The 25,568-nt window shown below is 39.3% G+C and overlaps 1 protein-coding gene and 1 pseudogene across 2 annotated transcripts in view; both read left to right on the plus strand.

Annotated features, from left to right (window-relative positions):
• LOC149130124 (uncharacterized) overlaps positions 1-25,535 on the plus strand; it is a 292,428-nt gene extending 266,893 nt beyond the window's left edge. The window contains exons 8-9 of the mRNA XM_089346157.1: positions 21,540-21,654; positions 22,589-25,535. Of these exons, the coding sequence (XP_089202283.1) occupies positions 21,540-21,654; positions 22,589-22,784 (311 nt within the window). The 3' untranslated portion in view covers positions 22,785-25,535. The remainder of the gene's footprint in view (positions 1-21,539; positions 21,655-22,588) is intronic.
• LOC128251273 (acyl-coenzyme A amino acid N-acyltransferase 1-like) overlaps positions 273-25,568 on the plus strand; it is a 128,766-nt pseudogene continuing 103,470 nt past the window's right edge. Inside the window, exon 1 of the transcript XR_016239192.1 lies at positions 273-395. The product of XR_016239192.1 is annotated as an acyl-coenzyme A amino acid N-acyltransferase 1-like (transcript). The remainder of the gene's footprint in view (positions 396-25,568) is intronic.

Genomic DNA, 25,568 nt, shown 5'->3' on the forward strand with positions numbered 1-25,568 from the left:
TAATGTCAAGAAATTATGTTTTATACACATCAGTGTTGATACATTGGTATCCATTATAGGTAAATGGAAGTTTGGCTGGTCAGTCAATGGTCAATTTTATTGAAAACGTGCAATTTAGATTACTAGTATTACAACAAAATTATCTTTAAAACCAATTAGATTACCTTGGTCTACAAAAAAATTACGATAACATACATACAGACATACATACCGACTGACATGTATCTATTCTTATTTCAGCTCAAACAGAAATAAAATATTTGCTATTTACTGTACAGTATTTAGCGAAATGACTAAAAGTCAAATGCGGCGCAATATCTCCCACGTTTTGAACAAATCCCAGGCATTGCGTAATTTAGGAGTTCAACAAAGTCACATGGAATTCATTGATGAAAGTAAGTATGGTGTCTCTTATTGTTTTTATCACCATTACCGTCATAATTAGCTTCATCAATCACCATTACCATCCTCTTCGTCACTGTCATCATCATCAACCACAGTAGATAATACCATAGGACACGCACGTCCTCGCGCACATGAATTAGGTACGATAGATACACTCACAGCTTATACGCTTTAATCCATGTCTAAGATTAACAAATCATATCCCATTGCCGAACAATGATCTAATTTTGTTCACTTCGTTTCCATTCATTACATTTTACCACCCACAAATCAGTGTAAAGTCTATCTATTTCCAGCATAAATGAGATTATGCGCTTCCGGTCAGTATGTCTAAGAAGTGGTCAATATTGACGAAATGCAGCAATAGGGGCCGCGAAACAGTTATATATTGCTCAAGAAAATATAAAAATATATATACATATACGCACACGCCTCTATTTCGGGATGGTCATTTTATTTATTAGTTTTTTAAAAAATATATAAGTAAATATATATATACACATATATATATTTATACATATATATATATATTCATAAATCTATATATATATATATATATATATATATATATTTATTTATATGTATATTTCAAAATAAGCTACAGTATAACAGTAGTGATGCAGTACGTCCGTTTCATTTAATTGAACAATGCAATCATTACATCAATTTAAATGCAATGCCACCTTCAGCTGCGCAAATAAATAAATAGAATTTTCACAAGTTTGAAACATTAATATAAGTTTTCTCAAATCTTCTAACAGAGCAAGAAGATGGAAGAAATTCATGTTGTCGCTATTCTAGTTAAGAATAGATTACACTTCGAAGAATCGTATGGAGAGGTCATAGTGTTGTAGGGGATTGTAACTCATTTCTAAATCATCTCTTTATCAACTACTAAATCTAAGACTTGAAATTCGCGTCTAATTTGAATATATATATAGTGAAGAATGGAAAGTTCTGGTTGGTTGGAGTATCACTTGTTCCATGAACAACATGCTGGAGATTTCTAACAAAGATTTTGCCTGGCTTTGTTGATGCAGTGACATCCCAGAGGGGATGTGACCTTCAGACCATTTAACATTTGGGAGGTTAAAGTCGCCTAGGAAAAGTATATTGATGTGTTGGTCCAGATTTGTCAAGACCTCTTCTATGCGTCTGAGGCTATCCTCAAATTTACCCTCTTGCTTTGCGGTATTTGGTGGACAGTATGTTGAGCATACAACTACATCAATTTGTTTTCTGTGTATTATTAAAGTATCACAGACAGAGTTTGAGTGTGATAGGAGTAGTAAGGGAAATACTGGAAGGACTGGTACCAAACTTTGGCATCAAGTACTACAAGAATGCCCGCACAGGTCTCCACTGCATGGTACCAAGGGTACCGTCCACTGCATCTCACTTAAGAACAAGGTATTGCAACAGCCTCGGTCTCAGAGGACCTCAGCTATTTAATGCCCTGCTAAACAGTTGAGAGACCTGCAAGACATAGATATAGAGGTCTTCAAGACAAAACTCGACGCTTTCCTCTCCGTGATACCAGATTAACCAATGCCTCGAAATGAGACACAATTTAGGGTAGCTGTGTCAAATTCTCTTATACACCAGATGTGCCATCAAAACTCTTGATTGGAATATATCAGGTGGAGGAGAAGAGCCATGCAAGGAACGTGAAGAGAGCACAACACAAAGACAGAAAGTCACGGTGGTGCTCCAGCATGACCACAGCCACTTGGCTGAAACCCATAAATAAATAAATAAATACACGTGGGATAGGTATATAAGAAAGAAAAAATGTAATAGTCACAGAAAGGATGTATGATAAGATTTACAGTGCTATTAGAATCATATTCCATCATTACATCATTACATATCGACGTAGGTACAAAAAATACAAACTAATTTCACTATTTTCCCTCTATATAAATTTTGCCTCTATATAAATTTTGCCTCTATATAAATTTTCCCTCTATATAAATTTTCCCTCTATATAAATTTGCTGACTGGATTTCTACACAAGCCCGACTCAATAAAGATACATATTTCATTCCAAAATACAAACCTGAACTTAACACCAATTCATTTCAATTGTATTACTAATTGTCACTTAGTTACTTGACTCTGGACACCCATTCATATATAAACCTGCGTCATGAGAGGTCCAACATTACTCTTATCGAGAAAGTATTCATACCTTGGAAATTGCTTTATCGTTCATTTTCATTTTCTATTGGACTGATTTATTTTATTCAATTATGGAATTTCAACATTCACAAAATGTAGTATATGTATGTGAACCACAATTTTATACTTATATATATATATATATATATTGAGAAATGTTTAGCCGAATGTATTGATCCCAGTACTCTGTGTGTGTATATATATATATATATATATATATATATATATATATATATATAATTATGTGTATTTCTTCTATCTTAATGAATAAAAATTCTTCTGATAGAATAAATGGGTTAATAGAAACCAATGTAGCAAAGAACACAAAATAACTGTGGTTAGCTCCTGTCTTTAAGGCAGGAACTCCTTGAAATTTTGGGTATTTGAGTATATTTAAGAATTTAAGGATTGGAGAAAACGCGTGTTATAATTGCATACTTTATTCCTACATATGTTTCAAAGGATTACAACCTGTGTGATCCATAGGGATCTTTGATATTAAAATTGTAACCTTCTCATCAGGGAAAGCATGGGAATCATCTTAAACGTAAGACATTATGAATCGGTCATAGGAGTGGCTGTGTGGTAAGTAGCTTGCTTACCAACCACATGGTTCCGGGTTCAGTCCCACTGCGTGGCACCTTGGGCAAGTGTCTTCTACTATAGCCTCGGGCCGACCAAAGCCTTGTGAGTGGATTTGGTAGACGGAAACTGAAAGAAACCCGTCGTATATATATGTATATATATATATATGTGTGTGTGTGTATGTTTGTGTGTCTGTGTTTGTCCCCCAACATCGTTTGACAACCGATGCTGGTGTGTTTACGTCCCCGTAACTTAGCGGTTCGGCAAAAGAGACCGATATAATAAGTACTAGGCATCCAAAGAATAAGTCCTGGGGTCGATTTGCTCGACTAAAGGTGGTGCTCCAGCATGGCCGCAGTCAAATGACTGAAACAAGTAAAAAAAAAAAGAGTATATATTTATATATATATATATATATATATTTATATATATATATATATATATATATATATTTATATATATATATATATATATATATATATATTTATATATATATATATATATATATTTATATATATTTATATATATACATATATATATATATATATATATATATATATATATATATATATATATATATTATATATATATATATATATATATTTATATATGTTTATATATATTTATATATATTTTTATATATTTATATATATTTATATATTTATATATATTTATATATATATATATATATATATATATATATATATATATATTTATATTTATATATATATATATATTTATATTTATATATATATATATATATATATATATATATATATATATATATATATATATATATATATATATATTTATATATATATATATATATATATATATTTATATTTATATATATATATATATATATATATTTATATTTATATATATATATATATATATATTTATATTTATATATATATATATATATATATTTATATTTATATATATATATATATATATATATATATATATATATATATATATATATATATATATATATATATATATATATATATATATATATATGCGAGTAAAAATAAATACAAAAAAGGGGGTTTTGTATGATTGTGTATAGAGGAATATATTATTTTGTTTAAAAGAGTTCCAACACTGTCTGTTTTTTATGTTTTATTTATATTCCTGCAAAACCAATGTGGGATATAGAATATGGAATATACAATATATAATATAATATACAATATATAATATAATATACAATATATAATATAAAATAAAAATGGATGGTGCTATGAAATAAAGTATTGAATGTCTTATTGAATATATTGAATATGTCTTATTGAATAGATGAAATATTGAGTGTTCAATATAAAGGATTAAATATATAAATATATAAAGGCAGAAATGATGATATTTGAGAAATTGTTTTGTGTTTTGTGTTTGGGTTGTAGGGATAAGATTTTTAAACCCCAGTAGGTGTTTGGCTGTTCTTAGAAATGATGCCAAATCTATTTTTAGAAATGATGATATTTGAGAGATGTTTTGTGTTTTAGTTATAGGGATAAGATTTTTAAACCCCAAGTAAGATAAATTTAATCATTGTTTGTTAAGAGTGGGTTTGAATTTCTTAATAAAGTCCTTTTCTTTGTATTTTCTCTCAATTTCATTCCGGTTGTAAAGTTTATGGAATGGAAATATAATAAAAGTTTGATGACCACATGTTGCCAGATGGTTACTTAGTGGTATTTGGCGGACTTCTGGGTTTTTAATCTGTTGTCGATGTACCCGTGAGCGTTCCGATAGTGCATTACCTGTCTGGCCAACGTACAGTTCTTCACAATTAGGGCATTTGATGCAGTAGATTAGATTTCTATTTTGCAGTTCATGTTCGCATTGGTGAATATTTTCCCTGTTTTTGTGTTCATATATGGGCCGGTATGGATTGATCGGCATGTACCGCATCGGCTATCATTGCATTTGGATACAGTGAATGTTTGATTTTTGTTGCTGAGGTCAAACCTTGCCTTTGTTAATAGCTTTTTCAAGTTTTTAGGTTGTCTCTTACTGAGAGTTATATTTTGATCTGTAATGATATTTCTCAATTCCTTACTTTGTGCAAGGATCGGTAAGTTCGCTTTGGCGATATTAAAGATGTTCTGGTGGCATGGATTTTGTGTCACTATAAATGGAATGATCTTTTCCTGTTTGTCTTTTCTTTGCGGTGTCCTCAGTTGTTGTATGGGTATTTTCGAAGCCCGCTGAATACCATTTTCTATGAGTTGTGATGGATACTTTTGCTTCAGCAGAAATTCTTTCAGTTCCATCAGGCGCTGATTTCTGGTCTCTATATCCTCTACAATAGTACATATTCTCCTGGCTAGGCAGTATGGTATGTTGCGTTTTGTATGGGGTGGATGGCACGATTTAAAGTTCAAGTATTGGTGTGTGTCTGTGTGTTTGTAATATATATCTGTGGTAATAGCGGTGTTCTTTTTAATTACCATTATATCTAGAAATGGTAATTTGCTACTGTTCATCTCCTTTGTAAATTGGATGGATGGGTGTAGGTTGTTCAGGAGGGTATTAAATTCTTCCACAATGCTTTGAGGTTTGGTCCAGATTATGAAGCAATCGTCCAGGTATCTCTTCCATGCTTTTTCTATAAACTTCCTAAATTCGGTGTTATATCTCTCCTCTATTTCCTGGTAGAGTTTTTGTTCCAAGTAACCCATCACCGAATTCGCATAAACGGGAGCAAACCTCGTCCCCATAGCCGTGCCTTTAATTTGGATATAGTTCTTACCATTGAAGAAGAAAGTATTATTTTCCAGGATAAGTCTCACTGATTCTAGTATAAATGTCACCGTGTACCTGTTGGGAATTGCTTCTCTGTGTTTGTTTACCCAGTATTCAACCGCCTTTATTCCTAAATCATGTGGGATATTTGTGTATAGGCTTACTACATCAAAGCTCAGTAGGATTGAATTCGTTTCAGTGGTTTTGGGAAGATGGGATAAAAAGTCGATGTCATCCCGAATGAAACTGGGTATGTATGTACAAAGTGGTTTCAAAAGAATGTCGATGAAATTGCTTAGACGGTGAGTAGGGCATACTGGGCCAGCTATAATTGGTCTAAGTTTTAAATCTTTTGGATGTAGCACTTTTATGTATTCACTTCCTTGTTCTTTTACTGCCTGTTGAATATCTTCTGACATGTATTTTGGGTAAGCCGTAAAAGTTACTGGGTTTTGGTTCGAAGTTGGTGATGTAGTCTCTTTCATTGTCAGTGAGTGAGTTGTAGTGTTTAGAAACTAGGTGGTTGATCTTCTTCATGATGTGGTGGTCTATGTTCGAGGGTATTTCACAATAGAAGGTTGTATCCTTTAGTTGTTCCTCAACTAAATCCTTGTAGTATTCCACATCCATGATGACGATTGCACCCCTTTATCTGCTTGTTTAATTATTATTGTTTCATCGTTTTGTATGCGTTTAAGTGCAGATATCTCTGATTTGTTAATGTTCAGCCTAATTTTGGTATTTTGTTTTAGGGGGAAGTTTGATAGGGTGTCGATATCTTGGTCAAGGTAGATATTTCTGCCTTTTGGTGGGGTGAAATTTGATTTACTCCTCACTGAAGAATCTTCGGTTTCATTATTATTTTTATTATTAATATTGGTGGTGAAGAATTCGACATGTCGTAATTTGCGACAGAATTTCTGGATATCTTCCTTTAGTTCATGGTGGTTGACTGTTGGTGTAGGTGTAAATTTCAGGCCTTTTAACAGAAGTTGGGTTTCATCATTGTCAAGATCTCTTCTGGAAAGATTAATTATCTTAGGGTCTATGTGTCCAGTTGTTTTGGGTATGTTACTTCTTGGAGTGTTTCTTTCTCCGGTGTTTGTTGTCCTGACATTAAAAAATGAATTTTTTTCTGTTTATGGTTACTATTTTTGTTAGTGTTGACTTGAAGTTTGCGTTTTCGTTGTGTTATTTTACCTGGTGTTGTTACGTTTTCCTTCCTATTTTCAGAAATATAATCTTCTTTTTCAATTTGTAAGTATTGGTTTTAGTGATCTGAGAGGATGGTCTGGTATTGTTTCTGGTTCTAGGTCGTTTTTTTCCCGTTTTTTTGTAGGTAATCTTTGTTGAAGTTTTGAAAATGATCTGGTGTTCCTACGTCTAATGGTCTGATCAGAGAAATATTTATTTTTTTCGTGTTTTTTGTTTATAATGTGTACATTAGGGTGTTTGCGTACAAAAGGGGAAGAGTTCTTACCGTAGTTCCTCTTTGATTCCTGGTGGAATGGGCGTTTATGTTGCCTCATGCTCTGGCTTTTGTTACCTTGGTGAGATTATTCTTTTTTACTGTTATTTCTCTGGGTTCTAAATTCTTTACCGTAGTTGGTAGAATATTTATCCAGGAATAGTTGTTTCTGCTGCCATAATTTTCGTGATTTGTTCTCTTCTCAGGAGATATCTTTGATCCATAGTTCGCGCATTTTTTCTTTTACATTGCCAGTTGCTAGTTTTGATATTTCATCTTCAATAAGACTGTCGATTGTTTCATATTTGGTTTTATAACGGGATTGTTTAGACAGGGTGATAGAAATGTCGGTCCTGAATTTTGTTAAGGCGAGATCCCATCGGAGTTTTGTTTCTTCCTCTGGTTCTCCTCTAATTTCTTTAATTAGATACTTCCGAGGAAGTATGGGTGCCGTTAAGGAAATCCATTCTGAGTGTGTTTCGGCATATTTTTCGCATTTATATGCTTTCCAGAAGTTTTGTTTTCATATATTGAGAGATTTCTTCCATGTCTGCCAAATTTCTTTTCTTTTTCGGTGGGCTTCATTTTCCAGATTTCTTTCATTTATTTCTGAGATCCACGGAGGTTGTGGTAGATTTTCTTTGGTAGACTTTATAATTGTTGGTATGATTTCCGTGAGATTCTTCATTTCATTGTTTATATGTTCGTTGATTAGTTTTCCATCTGTTGACTGTTTTTCTATTTCTTTTAAGATAGAGGATTGTGTTTCTATGGTTGTGATGAGGGTTGATAGTTTGGATGAAATTTCCATCAGAATTTTTTCCGATTCCGTTAATTTTGTTTGTTGTTTCACAGACATGTTGGCTTATACACAATAGAATATATATATATGCGAGTAAAAATAAATACAAAAAAGGGGGTTTTGTATGATTGTGTATAGAGGAATATATTATTTTGTTTAAAAGACACCAGATTAAAAACTCAAAAGTCCGCCAAATACCACTGAGTAACCATCTGGTAACATATGGTCATCAAACTTTTATTATATTTCCATTCCATAAACTTTACAACCGGAATGAAATTGAGAGAAAATGCAAAGAAAAGGACTTTATTAAGAAATTCAAACCCACTCTTAACAAACAATGATTAAATTTATCTTACTTGGGGTTTAAAAATCTTATCCCTATAACTAAAACACAAAAAATCTCTCAAATATCATCATTTCTAAAAATAGATTTGGCATCATTTCTAAGAACAGCCAAACACCTACTGGGGATTAAAAATCTTATCCCTACAACCCAAACACAAAACAATTTCTCAAATATCATCATTTCTGCCTTTATATATTTATATATTTAATCCCTTATATTGAACACTCAATATTTCATCTATTCAATAAGACATTCAATACTTTATTTCATAGTACCATCCATTTTTATTTGATATTATATATTGTATATTATATTATATATTGTATATTCCATATTCTATATCCTACATTGGTTTTGCAGGAATATAAATAAAACAGACAGTGTAGGAACTCTTTTAAACAAAATAATATATATATAAAGTTGTAGTGTATTGTCAACTTAATGTGACAATCCCAATAAGGGAACACACTACTGCCGTTTAGCCCTAGGAAGCTGGACCGCTTCCTGTCGGCCTTGACACAATTACTGTGTCCTTAAGTTTGCGAGGGGGAGACAAGCTCCTCCACCCAGCCTAGCCAGCATTCAGGGACATGTTTCTGAGTCTTTGCTCATCATCAGCCTGAAGTAGCTCGCCAATTCTCTTTATTACGATAATAAAATATCATACATAGATGGGACAATACAGGACACTACAAACATTTAACAATTGTCATTTAGTGAGTCTTTTTAGTTTTTTTTAAAAAAAAATATACGTTTAAAAATATATATATTTAAAAATTTTTCTACAAAACTTGGAATATTTTCAATGGTTTACACCTAATTCCAGGGTACACCAGTCTACACCTTTGTATTTTTTCAGGAAAGTTTTAAGTAGGGCCGCTCACTCGCAACTTCCTTCCTACTTCCTTCCATCTTTCCTCGTATACTCTTCTAGACAGGTGTCTTCTCTCCAGCCCTATCTTGCTTTTCAGGTGGTACCTGAAATAGTATAGCATTCCAGGGCCGGAGATGAAGGTTCTTGTCTTCATACCTTGCATTCGAGTTCTCCATGCACACTCTTTCATAACTGCGACTGTACATAGAAAACAAGCCTCACCTTCCTTAGGTAGTCCGGTGGGTGGTGCATTCTTAATCACAGACTCAGCCGATAGCTGTACTCTTCCTAGGTGCGACAGCACGTGTTCGACGTAAATTGTGATCTCCGAAAGATGGGTGCACTGAACAAGAGCGTGCAGGATGGTTTCCTTCTCCTGCCCGCATCTTGGACATTCGGGTGGCACTGAAATCCCGTGCCTGGACAATTTCTCGTGGACAGGTAAAGCATTCCTGAAACACTGCGGTGATGGTGACGTCATCCGCATACGCCGAAACACCTTTACCACATCCGATTTCATTAGTGGTGCTTCCCAACTTCTCCAACCTCCGCAGCAATGGCTCAAGAGACAGAACATACAGAAGCGGAGACAGGGGGCACCCTTGACGGACTGAACGCCTGATCTCAAACGGCTCCGACAGGTAACCGTTCACCTGAACCGTGGATTTGATGCCACCATAAATGGCCTTGATCCAACCGCGGAAATCCGGGCCTAGCCCAGCCGCCTCAAGGACTGCCGCTAGGTACCGATGGTCAACCCTATCGAAGGCCTTACTTTGGTCTAAATGGACCAATGCCCCACCTTTACCGGAAACTTTCCCCACCCTGTCTAAGGTGTAGCGTAAGAGATGAAGATTGTCCTGGATCGACCTGCCAGGAATGGCACATGTTTGCGCCCTCCCGACAAGCTTATCCGCGACAGCCGTCAACCTTTTTGCTAGCACCTTGGCCAAAATCTTTAACTCTACATTCAGTAGAGTTATGGGCCTGAAATTACTAATATGGTCTCCCTTGCTCGGGTCTTTTCTGACCAGCGTTACCACTCCCCGACTCACAGAGCAGGGAATTCTCCCATTCTGTTGCCAGTTCGTGTACACGCCAGCCAGCAAGTGTCCGAACAAGTCCGGCATTGTACTATAAAACTCGTAGGGCAGACCATCCAGTACCGGCGACCTGTCCCGCGCGCTCTCTGCCAGCACCTCTTTGACCTCCGCAGCTGTGATCGGCCCTTCACAACGCCCCACCTCACTTGCTGAGAGTCGCGGTCCGTCAGCCAGGACATCCCTTAAGGGCTCCCCATGGTCCAACGTCTCGTTTGTCCCAAACAACCGTGCGAAATGCTGATGAAAGGCCTTCTGCATCTCCTGTCTTTCGATCCGGCGCCCCTGTTCGTCAATTAAAGACTGCACAGAAGCATTTCTGCCTCTCCGACTCTCCACATGACGGGCCCATCCGGCAACATTAATACCTTCTCTGCCTACCGCGCGTAACTTAGCCCTGACTCTACTACCTTCGTGTTTGGCTTGGAGGTGACGGAATAATACCGACCTCGCCGCCAACACTCTGGATGCAGAGCCTGATACTATGGCCTCCTCTAATTCCTTAGTTAGATTCCCTTCTACTCTTGCTCTCTCTAAACTTAGCTCTTTACTAAATCTAAGAGACTCTAAACGTATGGCTCTTTTGAGGGCGCACCACCATCTGTTATTAACGATGGCTCCGCATAATGCCCTCTGCACTAATTCCTTCACCCGAGCACGGAAGACTTTACTAGTCAAAATAGACTTGTTCATCTTCCAGTACCCGGGTCCCTGTCTATGACACTTAGCTAACTGTATCCTACATGTCACAAATTTGTGATCCGTGTAGGAAGTACAGTGAAATTGTGGACAACTAACTATATCCCTATCACTGTCTTTTATAATCACCCTATCTAAGTAAGACCTCTGTGAACCGTCGTTATTAGACCACGTCCACTGTGGAACGAACGGTTCATCCAGTCTATAGCGGTCTACTAGTTTATAGCTTGCTAGTAGCCTTTTTAGGCCAGGGCTTTCCCTTCTATTGATTGAGCCACCACTATCCACTTGCGCGTTGAGAATAGCGTTGAAGTCTCCTGTTGGAAGCAGACATGCCTCCTAAACGACCTCAGGTCGCGAAAGCCTAGCCAGCATTCAGTGAATAAACTTCACTATGATTATATAAGTTTGCGAGGGCTAAACAGGCTTCTTTAACCAGCCGCAAGCTACTCTGCATCCAGAGTGTTGGCGGCGAGGTCGGTATTATTCCGTCACCTCCAAGCCAAACACGAAGGTAGTAGAGTCAGGGCTAAGTTACGCGCGGTAGGCAGAGAAGGTATTAATGTTGCCGGATGGGCCCGTCATGTGGAGAGTCGGAGAGGCAGAAATGCTTCTGTGCAGTCTTTAATTGACGAACAGGGGCGCCGGATCGAAGGACAGGAGGAGATGCAGAAGGCCTTTCATCAGCATTTCGCACGGTTGTTTGGGACAAACGAGACGTTGGACCATGGGGAGCCCTTAAGGGATGTCCTGGCTGACGGACCGCGACTCTCAGCAAGTGAGGTGGGGCGTTGTGAAGGGCCGATCACAGCTGCGGAGGTCAAAGAGGTACTGGCAGAGAGCGCGCGGGACAGGTCGCCGGGACTGGATGGTCTGCCCTACGGGTTTTATAGTACAATGCCGGACTTGTTCGGACACTTGCTGGCTGGCGTGTACACGAACTGGCAACAGAATGGGAGAATTCCCTGCTCTGTGAGTCGCGGAGTGGTAACGCTGGTCAGAAAAGACCCGAGCAAGGGGGACCATATCAGTAATTTCAGGCCCATAACTCTACTGAATGTAGAGTTAAAGATTTTGGCCAAGGTGCTAGCAAAAAGGTTGACGGCTGTCGCGGATAAGCTTGTCGGGAGGGCGCAAACATGTGCCATTCCTGGCAGGTCGATCCAGGACAATCTTCATCTCTTACGCTACACCTTAGACAGGGTGGGGAAAGTTTCCGGTAAAGGTGGGGCATTGGTCCATTTAGACCAAAGTAAGGCCTTCGATAGGGTTGATCATCGGTACCTGGCGGCAGTCCTTGAGGCGGCTGGGCTAGGCCCGGATTTCCGCGGTTGGATCAAGGCCATTTATGGTGGCATCAAATCCACGGTTCAGGTGAACGGTTACCTGTCGGAGCCGTTTGAGATCAGGCGTTCAGTCCGTCAAGGGTGCCCCCTGTCTCCGCTTCTGTATGTTCTGTCTCTTGAGCCATTGCTGCGGAGGTTGGAGAAGTTGGGAAGCACCACTAATGAAATCGGATGTGGTAAAGGTGTTTCGGCGTATGCGGATGACGTCACCATCACCGTATCCAAGATGACTCAGCTACCTCGCGTAGCAGAGGCAATCAGAAGATACGAGACGGTGGCAGGGGCAAAAGTTAACATGGACAAGTCTGTAGGTTTGCGGCTCGGCACCTGGAGCAGCAAGCCGATAACGTCCAGTGTTGTTGGACACTGGACGGATGGCCCTGTTAAGTTGCTCGGAGTTTGGTTTGGTCCGGACTCCCAGACGGAGAAAAATTGGAGCGAGGTGACGAACAGGGTAGAAGCGCTATCCCGGACTTGGTCTGGAAGGGCGCTGTCCCTGAAAGGAAGGGCGGAAGTGGTGCAGACGTTTATTGCGTCAGTTATCACCTACCGCCTCACCGTCGTCCCCTGCCCTGATTTGTGGCTAAACAAGCTGGTTCGGATTCTCTTCCGCTTTTTGTGGAGGGGAAAGCCGCTTGTGAGGCGCTCCGTGTGCTGTCAGGAACCGTTAAAGGGTGGCCTAGGGATGCCGTGGTTGTTGATGTGCAAATATGCACTGAGACTAAGGCATCTCTGGTCTTACCTGGACGGCGGTCAGGTGTGGAATTTGCTCGCCGAGGAATTCTTTCCACGACCAGCCTCTCTAGAGGGATTTAAACCCGGTTTAATTAAAAGACAGAAATCGACTGAATGGCAAAAGGAATGCCGGCAGGCACTTGAGCTAATCCACAAGGCGGGTAAGGCCGGCAGCGGGAATACCACCTCTGCGTTTTACAAAGGGTTGGTAGAGTTTAAAAGTGACGACGTGCTAGGAGAGACACTGGGGCTCGATGAGAACCAGCTATCCAACCTGTTTCGGAACACTTTCAGGGCGGGGTATTTGGATAATTACCAAAGATCCCTGAATTGGCAGTGTTTCAGGAATGCTTTACCTGTCCACGAGAAATTGTCCAGGCACGGGATTTCAGTGCCACCCGAATGTCCAAGATGCGGGCAGGAGAAGGAAACCATCCTGCACGCTCTTGTTCAGTGCACCCATCTTTCGGAGATCACAATTTACGTCGAACACGTGCTGTCGCACCTAGGAAGAGTACAGCTATCGGCTGAGTCTGTGATTAAGAATGCACCGCCCACCGGACTACCTAAGGAAGGTGAGGCTTGTTTTCTATGTACAGTCGCAGTTATGAAAGAGTGTGCATGGAGAACTCGAATGCAAGGTATGAAGACAAGAACCTTCATCTCCGGCCCTGGAATGCTATACTATTTCAGGTACCACCTGAAAAGCAAGATAGGGCTGGAGAGAAGACACCTGTCTAGAAGAGTATATGAGGAAAGATGGAAGGAAGTAGGAAGGAAGTTGCGAGTGAGCGGCCCTACTTAAAAACTTTCCTGGAAAAAATACAAAGGTGTAGACTGGTGTACCCTGGAATTAGGTGTAAACCATTGGTAATATTCCAAGTTTTGTAGAAAAATTTTTAAATATATATATTTTTAAACGTATATTTTTTTAAAAAGAAAAGCTAAAAAGACTCACTAAATGACATTTCTTAAATGTTTGTAGTGTCCTGTATTGTCCAATCTATGTAAGATATTTTATTATCGTAATAAAGAGAATCGCAATCTACTCCTGGCTCGTCGTACTGATTTGAATTGCTTCTGCCTAGTTTAGTGAGTTGTTTCTGTCCTTTTTGTTGCTGTTTGGTGTGATTTTTGTCAAGTTTCAACTGTTGTTCCTGTGGAATTGCGCCCTGCGGGGCAAAAATTTTCTTTTTTGCTGCTCTCTTTTAGAGAGATAGCAAACTACCATCGTGTAAAACGAAAACTTTTTCAATATGGATAACGAAATGACCTTTCTACTGTGTGATGAGGACTTTCCTCTTTTTCAAGAAGAAATTTGTTTCAATAATACACAAGTATTTCAAGTAGACCCAGAAGTAACCAAGGAAGAGAAAAAGGCCAGCAGTTTTTCTTCCGCCGTAGGCGGACAATTTGAAGCAATGGAGGTGATACCCGAACAGTGGTACAAGTACAGAAACCTAATAAGGAAAACAGACGACATAACAAGGTTAATACCGCCAAAGGAAACTATCCAAGAGTTGGCGGTAAGAACCGTTATCTACAAAGTGTACAATTGCAAGGAAAGGCGCATCATGATGATGAAAACGGATGCAATTGAAAAGTGTTTTGCCCCTGTGTGGGAAAAAATAAAATACGTCGGTAGAGGGCCTCGAAATGCTACAGTAGAGGCCCAATTCGAATCCGCAGAAATAGCGAAAGAGGTATCGACACAAACGTTGAAAACTGAAGAGGTAATGCTCTTACCCACATACCTGGGCCGGAGAACAGCGAAAATCACAATAGAAGATATTCCATCCGGGTATGACGTAAACTGGTTGGTAGAAGCTTTAATTTACGACGTGGAGGATCAAGTGGAAGTACTCACAATGAGAAGAAGGAACGCACTCAATTGGAAGGGGCAGGCGCTAGAGCTTATAGTTCTAGCGTCAAACGATACCCTCGAGACCAGACCAGACAGGATTTTTATAGGGGAAGGTCTCAGTGCAAGAGTGTCGGTGGAGGGACGGAGGCCCAGATGTTTTAAATGTGGAGAAAAGGGCCACGTGCGCTCCGAATGTGTAAAAATAAAAAAACCTAACCAAAAAAAAGAAGTCCCTCCCCAAAGGGAGAAAGAAATACCGGAGAAAACAGAACTTAAAAAAGATGTCAAACAAGGAAAAACGAAAATGCCGGAAGCCATGATAGAAAAAGGAAAAAGTAAGGAAGAAGCGGAGTTTGAAGTTGCCAAAAACAAAAGGAAAAAACCTATTGGCCCAGACTCCCCTCCCCCTACAAGAAAAAAAGAAAAAACGCAAAACACACAAGAAATAATACCCTCGTTCACTCCCAAATTGAAACCCGCTCCTAAACCCCCGCAAGAAAGAATTGTTTCGTACACCATTAAAAACGAAGTATTACACGAACTAATAACAAAAAAAAAACTATACGATAATGGGACCGATTGAAGGTAAACCGCCGCACATACGGTTGGCGAGGATAAGTGCCGAACACTACGAACAATTTAAACGGAGATATGCTGACGATATTTTTGATGTGAGTCAGCACATAGTGAAAGAAAAAAATATTTTAAAACCAACGGCTACACCAGTCATAGAAGATACCGGAGGAGGGGACGATGCAAGTCGTGAAACCCCTCCTGCAAAGGTAAAGTAAACATTTTTTCATGGAAGTTAAGATAGGGTGTATAAATGTACGTGGCCTGAGGTCCAAATGGAGGCAGACATGCCTCCTAGACGACCTCAGGTCGCGAAAGATAGATATATGCGTTGTGACTGAGTCCAAGCTGAACGGCCCACAGTCGTTCTCACCTCTTCTGAATGATTACGACAAATTTATTTCTCCGAGTCAAGTAGTGGGGGCGTTGTGGTACTGTTCAAAAAAAGCTTGGATGTACAGGTAAGTGCAGTCTTTCTAGACCCAGAAGGTAGGCTGGTCGTTCTGGATGTGACACACGCGAGTAAGCAGTCTTTCAGGTTGGTAGCAGTCTATGCTCCGCTAGAGAATAGACAAACGGTTTTCTTTCGAGACTTGGAAAATTTCCTAGCGACGTCGAAAACTTTAGTTTTAACAGGAGACTTCAACACTATTCTCAACGCGCAAGTGGATAGTGGTGGCTCAATCAATAGAAGGGGAAGCCCTGGCCTAAAAAGGCTATTAGCAAGCTATAAACTAGTAGACCGCTATAGACTGGAAGGAATTAGTGCAGAGGGCATTATGCGGAGCCATCGTTAATAACAGATGGTGGTGCGCCCTCAAAAGAGCCATACGTTTAGAGTCTCTTAGATTTAGTAAAGAGCTAAGTTTAGAGCGAGCAAGAGTAGAAGGGCATCTAACTAAGGAATTAGAGGAGGCCATAGTATCAGGCTCTGCATCCAGAGTGTTGGCGGCGAGGTCAGTATTATTCCGTCACCTCCAAGCCAAACACGAAGGTAGTAGAGTCAGGGCTAAGTTACGCGCGGTAGGCAGAGAAGGTATTAATGTTGCCGGATGGGCCCGTCATGTGGAGAGTCGGAGAGGCAGAAATGCTTCTGTGCAGTCTTTAATTGACGAACAGGGGCTCCGGATCAAAGGACAGGAGGAGATGCAGAAGGCCTTTCATCAGCATTTCGCACGGTTGTTTGGCACAAACGAGACGTTGGACCTTAAGGGATGTCCTGGCTGACGGACCGCGACTCTCAACAAGTGAGGCGGGGCGTTGTGAAGGGCCGATCACAGCTGCGGAGGTCAAAGAGGTGCTGACAGAGAGCGCGCGGGACAGGTCGCCGGGACTGGATGGTCTGCCTTACGAGTTTTATAGTAGTATGCCGGACTTGTTCGGACACTTGCTAGCTGGCCTGTACACGAACTGACAACAGAATGGGAGAATTCCCTGCTCTGTGAGTCGGGGAGTGGTAACGCTGGGCAGAAAAGACCCGAGCAAGGGGGACCATATTAGTAATTTCAGGCCCATAACTCTACTAAATGTAGAGTTAAAGATTTTGGCCAAGGTGCTAGCAAACAGGTTGATGGCTGTCGCGGATAAGCTTGTCGGGAGGGCGCAAACATGTGCCATTCCTGGCAGGTCGATCCAGGACAATCTTCATCTCTTACGCTACACCTTAGACAGGGTGGATAAAGTTTCCGGTAAAGGTGGGGTATTGGTCCATTTAGACCAAAGTAAGGCCTTCGATAGGGTTGACCATCGGTACCTGGCGGCAGTCCTTGAGGCGGCTGGGCTAGGCCCTGATTTCCGCGGTTGGATCAAGGCCATTTATGGTGGCATCAAATCCACGGTTCAGGTGAACGGTTACCTGTCGGAGCCGTTTGAGATCAGGCGTTCAGTCCGTCAAGGGTGCCCCCTGTCTCCGCTTCTGTATGTTCTGTCTCTCGAGCCATTGCTGCGGAAGTTGGAGAAGTTGGGAAGCACCACTAATGAAATCGGATGCGGTAAAGGTGTTTCGGCGTATGCGGATGACGTCACCATCACCGTATCCAAGATGACTCAGCTACCTCGCGTAGCAGAGGCAATCAGAAGATACGAGACGGTGGCAGGGGCAAAAGTTAACATGGACAAGTCTGTAGGTTTGCGGCTCGGCACCTGGAGCAGCAAGCCGATAACGTCCAGTGTTGTTGGACACTGGACGGATGGCCCTGTTAAGTTGCTCGGAGTTTGGTTTGGTCCGGACTCCCAGACGGAAAAAAATTGGAGCGAGGTGACGAACAGGGTAGAAGCGCTATCCCGGACTTGGTCTGGAAGGGCGCTGTCCCTGAAAGGAAGGGCGGAAGTGGTGCAGACGTTTATTGCGTCAGTTATCACCTACTTTCATTAAAGCCACAAATGTGTCAGATCATTTTGTTACAGTCTGCGTACCGGCCATGATGAAATACCGCAAGTTATAGAAAATACGTATTCGCCTCTATATATTTATATATTTAATCCTTTATATTGAACACTCAATATTCCATATATTCAATAAGACATTCAATACTACATTTCATTGTACCATCCATCTTTTTTAATTTTATATATTATATATTCCATATTCTACATCCCACATAAATTTTACAAGAATATAAATAAAAAACATAAAAAAACAGACAGAGTTGGAACTCTTTTAAATAAAATAATATACTCCTCTATACACGATCATACAAAACCCTTTTTTTGTATTTATTTTTACTCACACACACACATATATATATATATATATATATATATATATATATATATATATATATATATATATATATATATATATATATATATCCCTCTCCTGTTCTTCGTCCTTTCTGTTTCTGTTTTACTCTCCCAAACCCGCCCTATTTTCTCTTCCTTTTACCGTTCCCTCTCTCTCACTCCTCCTCCTTGACCCCCTCCTCGCTGACACGTGGCGAAAGGGATTCTTTCTTTCTATTTCAAGCCTTCCTATAGAGAAGACGTGATTTTGTTGTCTCTCCTTCATATCTAACTAGCGTTCAAAATAATTTTTCTATCGTCTTGGTCTAACAGCCATTACCGTTTGTTTTCACTGTTCTGTCTTGTTTTTACTGTCTTTTACTGTCTTTTTCTCACAGTCCTGTTCTTGTTTACATTTTCACCCTCCGCAAAACATTCAAAATTTTATTTAATTTGCTTTGCGGAAAGGATTGTTCCAACGAAATCGCGTATTGTCCTTGCCTTCCTAACACGGAGTAGATGGAACAGGGACAACCGAAAAAGGGAAATATTCTTTATGCTGCATGTCTCGTTTCTCAGTTTGCTTTTTTCGTTGTTCGAAAAAAATAAGTTCGTTTTCTGTCTTCGTCTTTATGTTTTTCTTTCTCATTGTGTTTAACGCTTTTTGTGATGTCCTGTACCCATATATGCATGTATGTATGCATATAGATGTAGGTATGTACTTATATGTATGGATATATGTGTAAGGGACGACCGTGCGAACTCATAAAAGGAGAAATGGTGACGAATGGAAAAAACAGAGGACTCCTTTTATTTAAACGTGTCACACGGTCGAACATACAAATATATATCAAATGATGATATACATGATATGTTATGCGACGATAACATAGATGACCAGTAATGAAAGACCACAACCGTATTAGATGAATAACAGAGATATTTATTGTAGTGTTAAAGATGTATGTCTGTGTGAGAGTGTGAATGCGACATATAAGAACATAATCAAAGACAGGCCGTCATACAAAGAAAAGTGTGTACGTGAGTGATACATGTGTGTATGAGTGTTTACAGCAGATAGAAAGAGAGTCAATAACACGTGAACAATTATACCAGTTCGTTAGTACACTATAGGAAAAGTTCTGTATGTGAAAGTGAGGAGAGGCTGAGTGTGGCAGTGCTGATCACTAGTTGTGATGTCGTGGCATCGATGCCGGGCCGTGATTCTTGTTATACAGATGTTCGTGGCTGGCTGAGAATTTCTTGTCTGTTTAAGAACTCTTGTCTGTTTATTTACCGTGGTGAAGCTGAGTCACCTAACAGAATCGAAGAGAGAGATGTGCCGCGGAGGTTTGGTGTACATAGAAGGTCGTGTAGACGCTGGTGGAGATTGTTGCTGGTTAGTAGTAATCGTAGAATCGTGTTGGTCATGATGATGATGCTGGATAGTAGTAGTAGACTCTTGTTGCTGATGTGGCGACGGTGGAGGTCATCGTGGCTGGACGAAGCTGTTGAAGTGGTCGCTGGAACTGCTGCTGCTGTCGTGTGGTACACGGAACAGTTCTCAAAGAGAAACTGGACCGAGACAAATTATTGGGTATGAGTTAAAGCTATTTATAACAAACTATGGGCTCCCGAAGGCTTCAGAATTTTACTCTATCACGTGACCTTATTAGGGGCCGTGATTGGTCAGTTTGCGTTCTGGCGGGAACGGTTCGAAGAAGTTGCCGATTCGAATAATGATCAGTAACGTGATGGACAAGGAATGGGTTCTCTACTACGCTCGCATTTATTTATATTTAAATGAGAAGATTGTATGTAATGGCGATAGTAGTTTTGTATCTAGTGACGATAGGTAGTTTCACTACATATGCATAAATTTATATATTATTTATGTTATTATATATATATATATATATATATATATATATATATATATATATATATATATATATATATACATATATATACATTTTATAACCAGTTTTGTAGGCTTTTATATATGGCTTCTATTTCCCCGATACATTGGGCTGCAGTTGTTAGCCAGGTTTAAGGTTTTGTAATTCTTCGAAGGTTTCCTGGTATTGTGGTGAAAAGGGAGATAATAGAGGGTCAGGCGGTATGTTGACGTTTGTATTGTGAGTTGCGATGCGAGTCTGTAGCACCGTCGTGGGTCATATATGAATATAAAAGTCTTTAAAATTGTTATTTCTGGTGATATAGACCAAGACCTTTGATTCTCAGTTACATACTCAAAAATGATGAGCTCAAATTATCTCCAAATTAAGCATTTCTTATCCAGAAAACCAAACTCATTTCATCCTTCTTCAATCAGCATCGACCTCTTTCAATGACTTCCTGTATGTCACTGCCATACATGTCCATACTTTGTACATATCTCAGTAGGGAAGTAAATATTTCTTTCCTTACATATCATGGAAACTTTATGGTGAACCATTTTCGAGCGAAATGATTACTAGATCGGTGTTAAGGTCACGCCTGGCTTGCCTCACGAGGAATAATATTTAGAAAATGTCCGATCTAAAATATTTTGAATATTTTTGATAGCGTAAGAGTACATCGCTCTCCATATGTGTTTGTAACACTTTATGACACATTGTTCTCAAATCAGCCAGCACTTCCAAGCTATTTATTTACAACGGCAACGGCTGCTGCTACAGCTATTGCTACTACTACAACCACCAACACCAACATCATCAATACCACCACTGTCACCACCATCACCACCACCAATACTACTACTACTACTACAACTACTACTACTAATAATAATAATAATAATACCACCACCACCACCACCACTACTACTACTACTACAACCACCATCATGAACACCATCAATACCACCACTGTCACTACCATCAACACGACCACGACCACGACCACCACGACGACGACCACGACCACGACCACCACTACTACTACTACTACTACTACTACTACTACTACTACTTCTACTACCACCACCACCACCACCACCACCATTACTACTACTACTACTACTACTACTACTGCTGCTTTCTATTATTGGCTTCTCTCATATCTACATATTGTTTCTTATTCAGTGGTTTGTGATGAAAGCACAACATCAGCTAACAATCGAACTTTCTATTGGCCAATGACAAAAGTAGGAACTACTGCAGAGATCCCATGTCATGCACATGTAGCCACAAGATACTGGTTGGTTTATTTTGATTTATCTCTACTCAAATTTTGAAGTTTTTCAGCGCCATCCTATTGTGAATGTTACTTGGTAGCGTAAATAACAGCTAGATGGATTAACACGATAGAATTAAATGTCCATCGGTTGCAATATTTTCTCCCAGCATTTTTACATTTTATATATTATTTGATATAATTTAGCCTTTTCCTAACTACCTAGATTTGCTTTGTCGCGAATATTATACAAAGCTTTCATTTCATTCGTTTTTATATTCTGAGTTCAAATATTATTTATTCAATTTTAGGATTACTCTAGAGCTATATATCATGCTAGTATATATGTTGGTCATCCTGGGATTTGATTCATCACAGACTACGAAACACGGTCAGGCTTCTGTCCTTTCTACCACGTTATTCCACAGGTTAAGCATCTAAATTGTTCCTCTCAGAGACTGGGCTTTATTAGTTTTAAGATAAGATCACTTGAAGGAATTACGCAAATCTGTGCATATGTAGGGAAATATACATAAATCCATTAGTGCCGCTGTTGCTACTGATGTCTTTGATGGCGAAATATTAGCAACTAATACCCCCATTCAATTTGAACTAACAACCTAATTCCTTAATATTGCATCACATATACCATTCCAAACAATCTTGTATTGAATAATCATAAAATCAACAAATTATTGTAAATAAAAGCAGATGCAGGAATATTGTTTTAATATCTGAACTCTAGTTAGAAAATATTTGACATTAGTTTTGAGGAAAAGGAACAGGAGTAAATAATAGATTTCTCCCCAAATTGCATTACACCATTTATCCTCCTTTCACTAAATTATGAGTTCAAATCACAACCAGATCGAAGGTTTCTTATATTCGTTTGTGATTGATGAAATACCGCTAAGAATGAATAAACTCGACTGGCAATATTTAACATTTATTTTTTCAGTTCTCTCAAAACGGTGGGACATCCAGAAATGGCATCAAGTCAAAACATGTCAACACAAAAGTGTTCACCGTTTACTGGTATCTGGCAAGAGGCAGACATGTCTCAATGTTACAATACAGAACAGATCACTCAAGGACTAAAGGATATCGAAAGTGAAGGCATTGATGAAGTTGAGCGAGCAAATGTTTTTGAATGACTTTTGCAGTAGTAGAAGTAGCAGGATGAGAAGAAGTATGTTTGAGAGTGTGTGTTTAATTACGACCACTCTGGTGGGGTCTGTGAGTGTGTATGTGTGTGTCTTTCTATGTCTATTCCATTCTGACCATTCTCTCTTTGTTTATTTGTATGTGTGTGGTTGCGTTTGTAATTACAATGATCTATGAAAAGGTGATGCACCGTATTCTCCCGTTTGGGTTCTCCAGGAATGTGTCCATCTCGTTCAACGGCAAATCATTTGACTCACTTATGGAAACATTATGAATGAATTTATTACTTTAGGGAGTTGAGTTTATTATTGTAATATCGTAAAAATCACGTTCATACACATTCTGCAGATAGTCTGAGCAGATAGAGAAGCAGAAAAACAACAGGGATATTGCGGGTACATACACCTGTGCATACACTACGTTGGAGTGGTAGTTGTAGAATATTCAAATATTCAATGACGTACCCTACATGTCTGTTTGTCATAGAATATAAGCAATTTACTTCTCTCAAATGTTATGGCACTGTAAAATTGAATAGACTTTCATATGCATTTAATGATGTGATGATTTAAATTTCTCATTAGACCATCATAAAACTTATCAATATTAATCCTTAAATTAGGCGGTGAGCTGACAGAATCGTTAGCAGACCGGAAAAAATACTTATCAGTCCTTCGTCTGTCTTTACGTTCTTAGTTCGAATTCCGCCGAGATTGACTTTGATTTTCATCATATCTGTGACGATAAAATAAGTGCCAGTTGACCACTGGGTCAATGTAATCAACTTATCCCCTACACCGAATCTGCTGGTCACGTGCCAATATTTGAAACCTGTATTATTCCTTTTATTATGCCCTTTTATTTAGACGATTTTTCATTCCATGTTCATTTCATTTATTCTTTGAAATATTCTCTGTCTCTCCCCTCTGTCTCTCTGTCTCTCTCTCTCTCTCTCTCTCTCTCTCCCTCTATCACAGATAAAATCAAACTCCACAACATGGTGAAAAAGAGTAAAAGGGAGTACCTGTGGCGAGTGAGCAAATTATTGGGTTGAAAGCTGAATGCTAGAAACATAATTTCGGCGACAAACTCGCACGCAGTCACCATAGTTCGGTATGACGTTGGAAAACTGAAGTGGACAGAGGAAAAGCTAAAGGAGATGGACAGGAAGTGAAGAAAGGTCCTAATGTTGCATGGAACGCATCATCCACGAGCAGACATTGATCGCCTAGACACGAAAAGAGCGAATGGAGGAAGAAGACTGATAAGTGGGGGAGACTGCGTGCGTATCGAACTCGAGGGCTTAATGAGATACCGAGCCCAAAGTAAGGAAACTTTGCTAGTGACAGTTAGGAACGAGGGAGTGTTGAAAGCAGGAAAATGAGGGAAGAAACACAAAAAGGAATGAAGAAGAATTACGCAAGAAGGGAGGACACAGTCAATTTCCATATAACAACAGAAGTTTCTGGAAAAAAATAGGTGGGATTTGTTAATGAAAAAAACCCCAAAGAAAGAGACCGAGAACACTATATTGGCAACGCAAGAGTTTTCTTTGGCCACAAACTGGAGGGTGAACATCAGAAAGAGCAAGTGTCCCCGATGTGCTGCATCTGTAATAGAGTTGATGAAACCATTATCCATATCACGAACGAATGCCTTAGACTTGCCCAAAATCACTATAAGTTTCGACGAAACGACTAGATATCGAAAGATCTACATTGGAAAATATGTGAAAAGTGGGGACCAGAGAAAATCAAGACGTAGTATGAGCACAAACCGCAGAGAGTGGCAGAGTCGGAGACAAGCAAAATCCTCTGGGATTTCCGAATCCAAACATATTAGGTGCTAGAGCATAACAGACCGGACCTAGTAGTGGGAGACAAGGTACACCACATATGCTATATAGATGTTGTTGCATGCTCCGTTGAAACACAAATTGTGAAGAGGTGAATCGAAAAAAAAGATAAATGCAACCCTCTTAAGTATGAAATAGCCCAATTATGGAAAATGAAGAAGTGCCAATTATTGTTGGGTTCTTGGGAACTGCATCATCAGGTACGAAGGGGAATATAAAAGAAATTAGAATAAAGTGCCCCGTAGAACTGTTACAAAATGTTCGTCTCCTTGGCACGGCCTCAATACACATGAAAGTATTAGATAGGGGAAAAGAATGAATAGCATGCTAGCCTAGGCTGCAGGTAGTAAGCCCACTACGCATGCAAGCCTCCATGAACTCCTACAAAACCTGTGATAAAGAGAAATAATATAAATCAAAATAAAGAAATTTGACAAAATTTAATAAGTTGTTGAAAATATATGGAGCTCAACATCCGAAAGCTGATATCAACCGACTGTACTTAAGGAAATACCAATGTGGAAGAGACTTAATAGCAGTAGAAGAATGTGTACAGTTGGAAAACATGTTTAGCTTAGCATTTACAGAGCAGCACAGAAAAACGTCTAAAGACTGAATAAAAAAACACGTGATTAAGCGCGTAATAAGAGAGAAGAACAAGAATGAGATACAAAGGGAGAACATCGGACAGACTGAAAAGAAACCCCTGCATACAAGCACCACTGAAGACATGGTGAGGCACTGGAGACGTAGAGGAGGAGATCCACTTTTGGAGAGTCTCTGAAGACGTATGAGGAACAACATCTTGGGCTTGGTAAAAAAAGGCTCATTTAATAAAAATATACAGAGAACGTAATTGTAGCAGCCCAAAACCGAGAGATAAAAATAAGTTGAGAAAAAATATGGAGAGAATGTGTCA

Source organism: Octopus bimaculoides, chromosome 30 (genome assembly GCF_046866305.1).
Source record: "Octopus bimaculoides isolate indiv1 chromosome 30, ASM4686630v1, whole genome shotgun sequence".
In the NCBI taxonomy this organism is placed as follows: domain Eukaryota; kingdom Metazoa; phylum Mollusca; class Cephalopoda; order Octopoda; family Octopodidae; genus Octopus; species Octopus bimaculoides.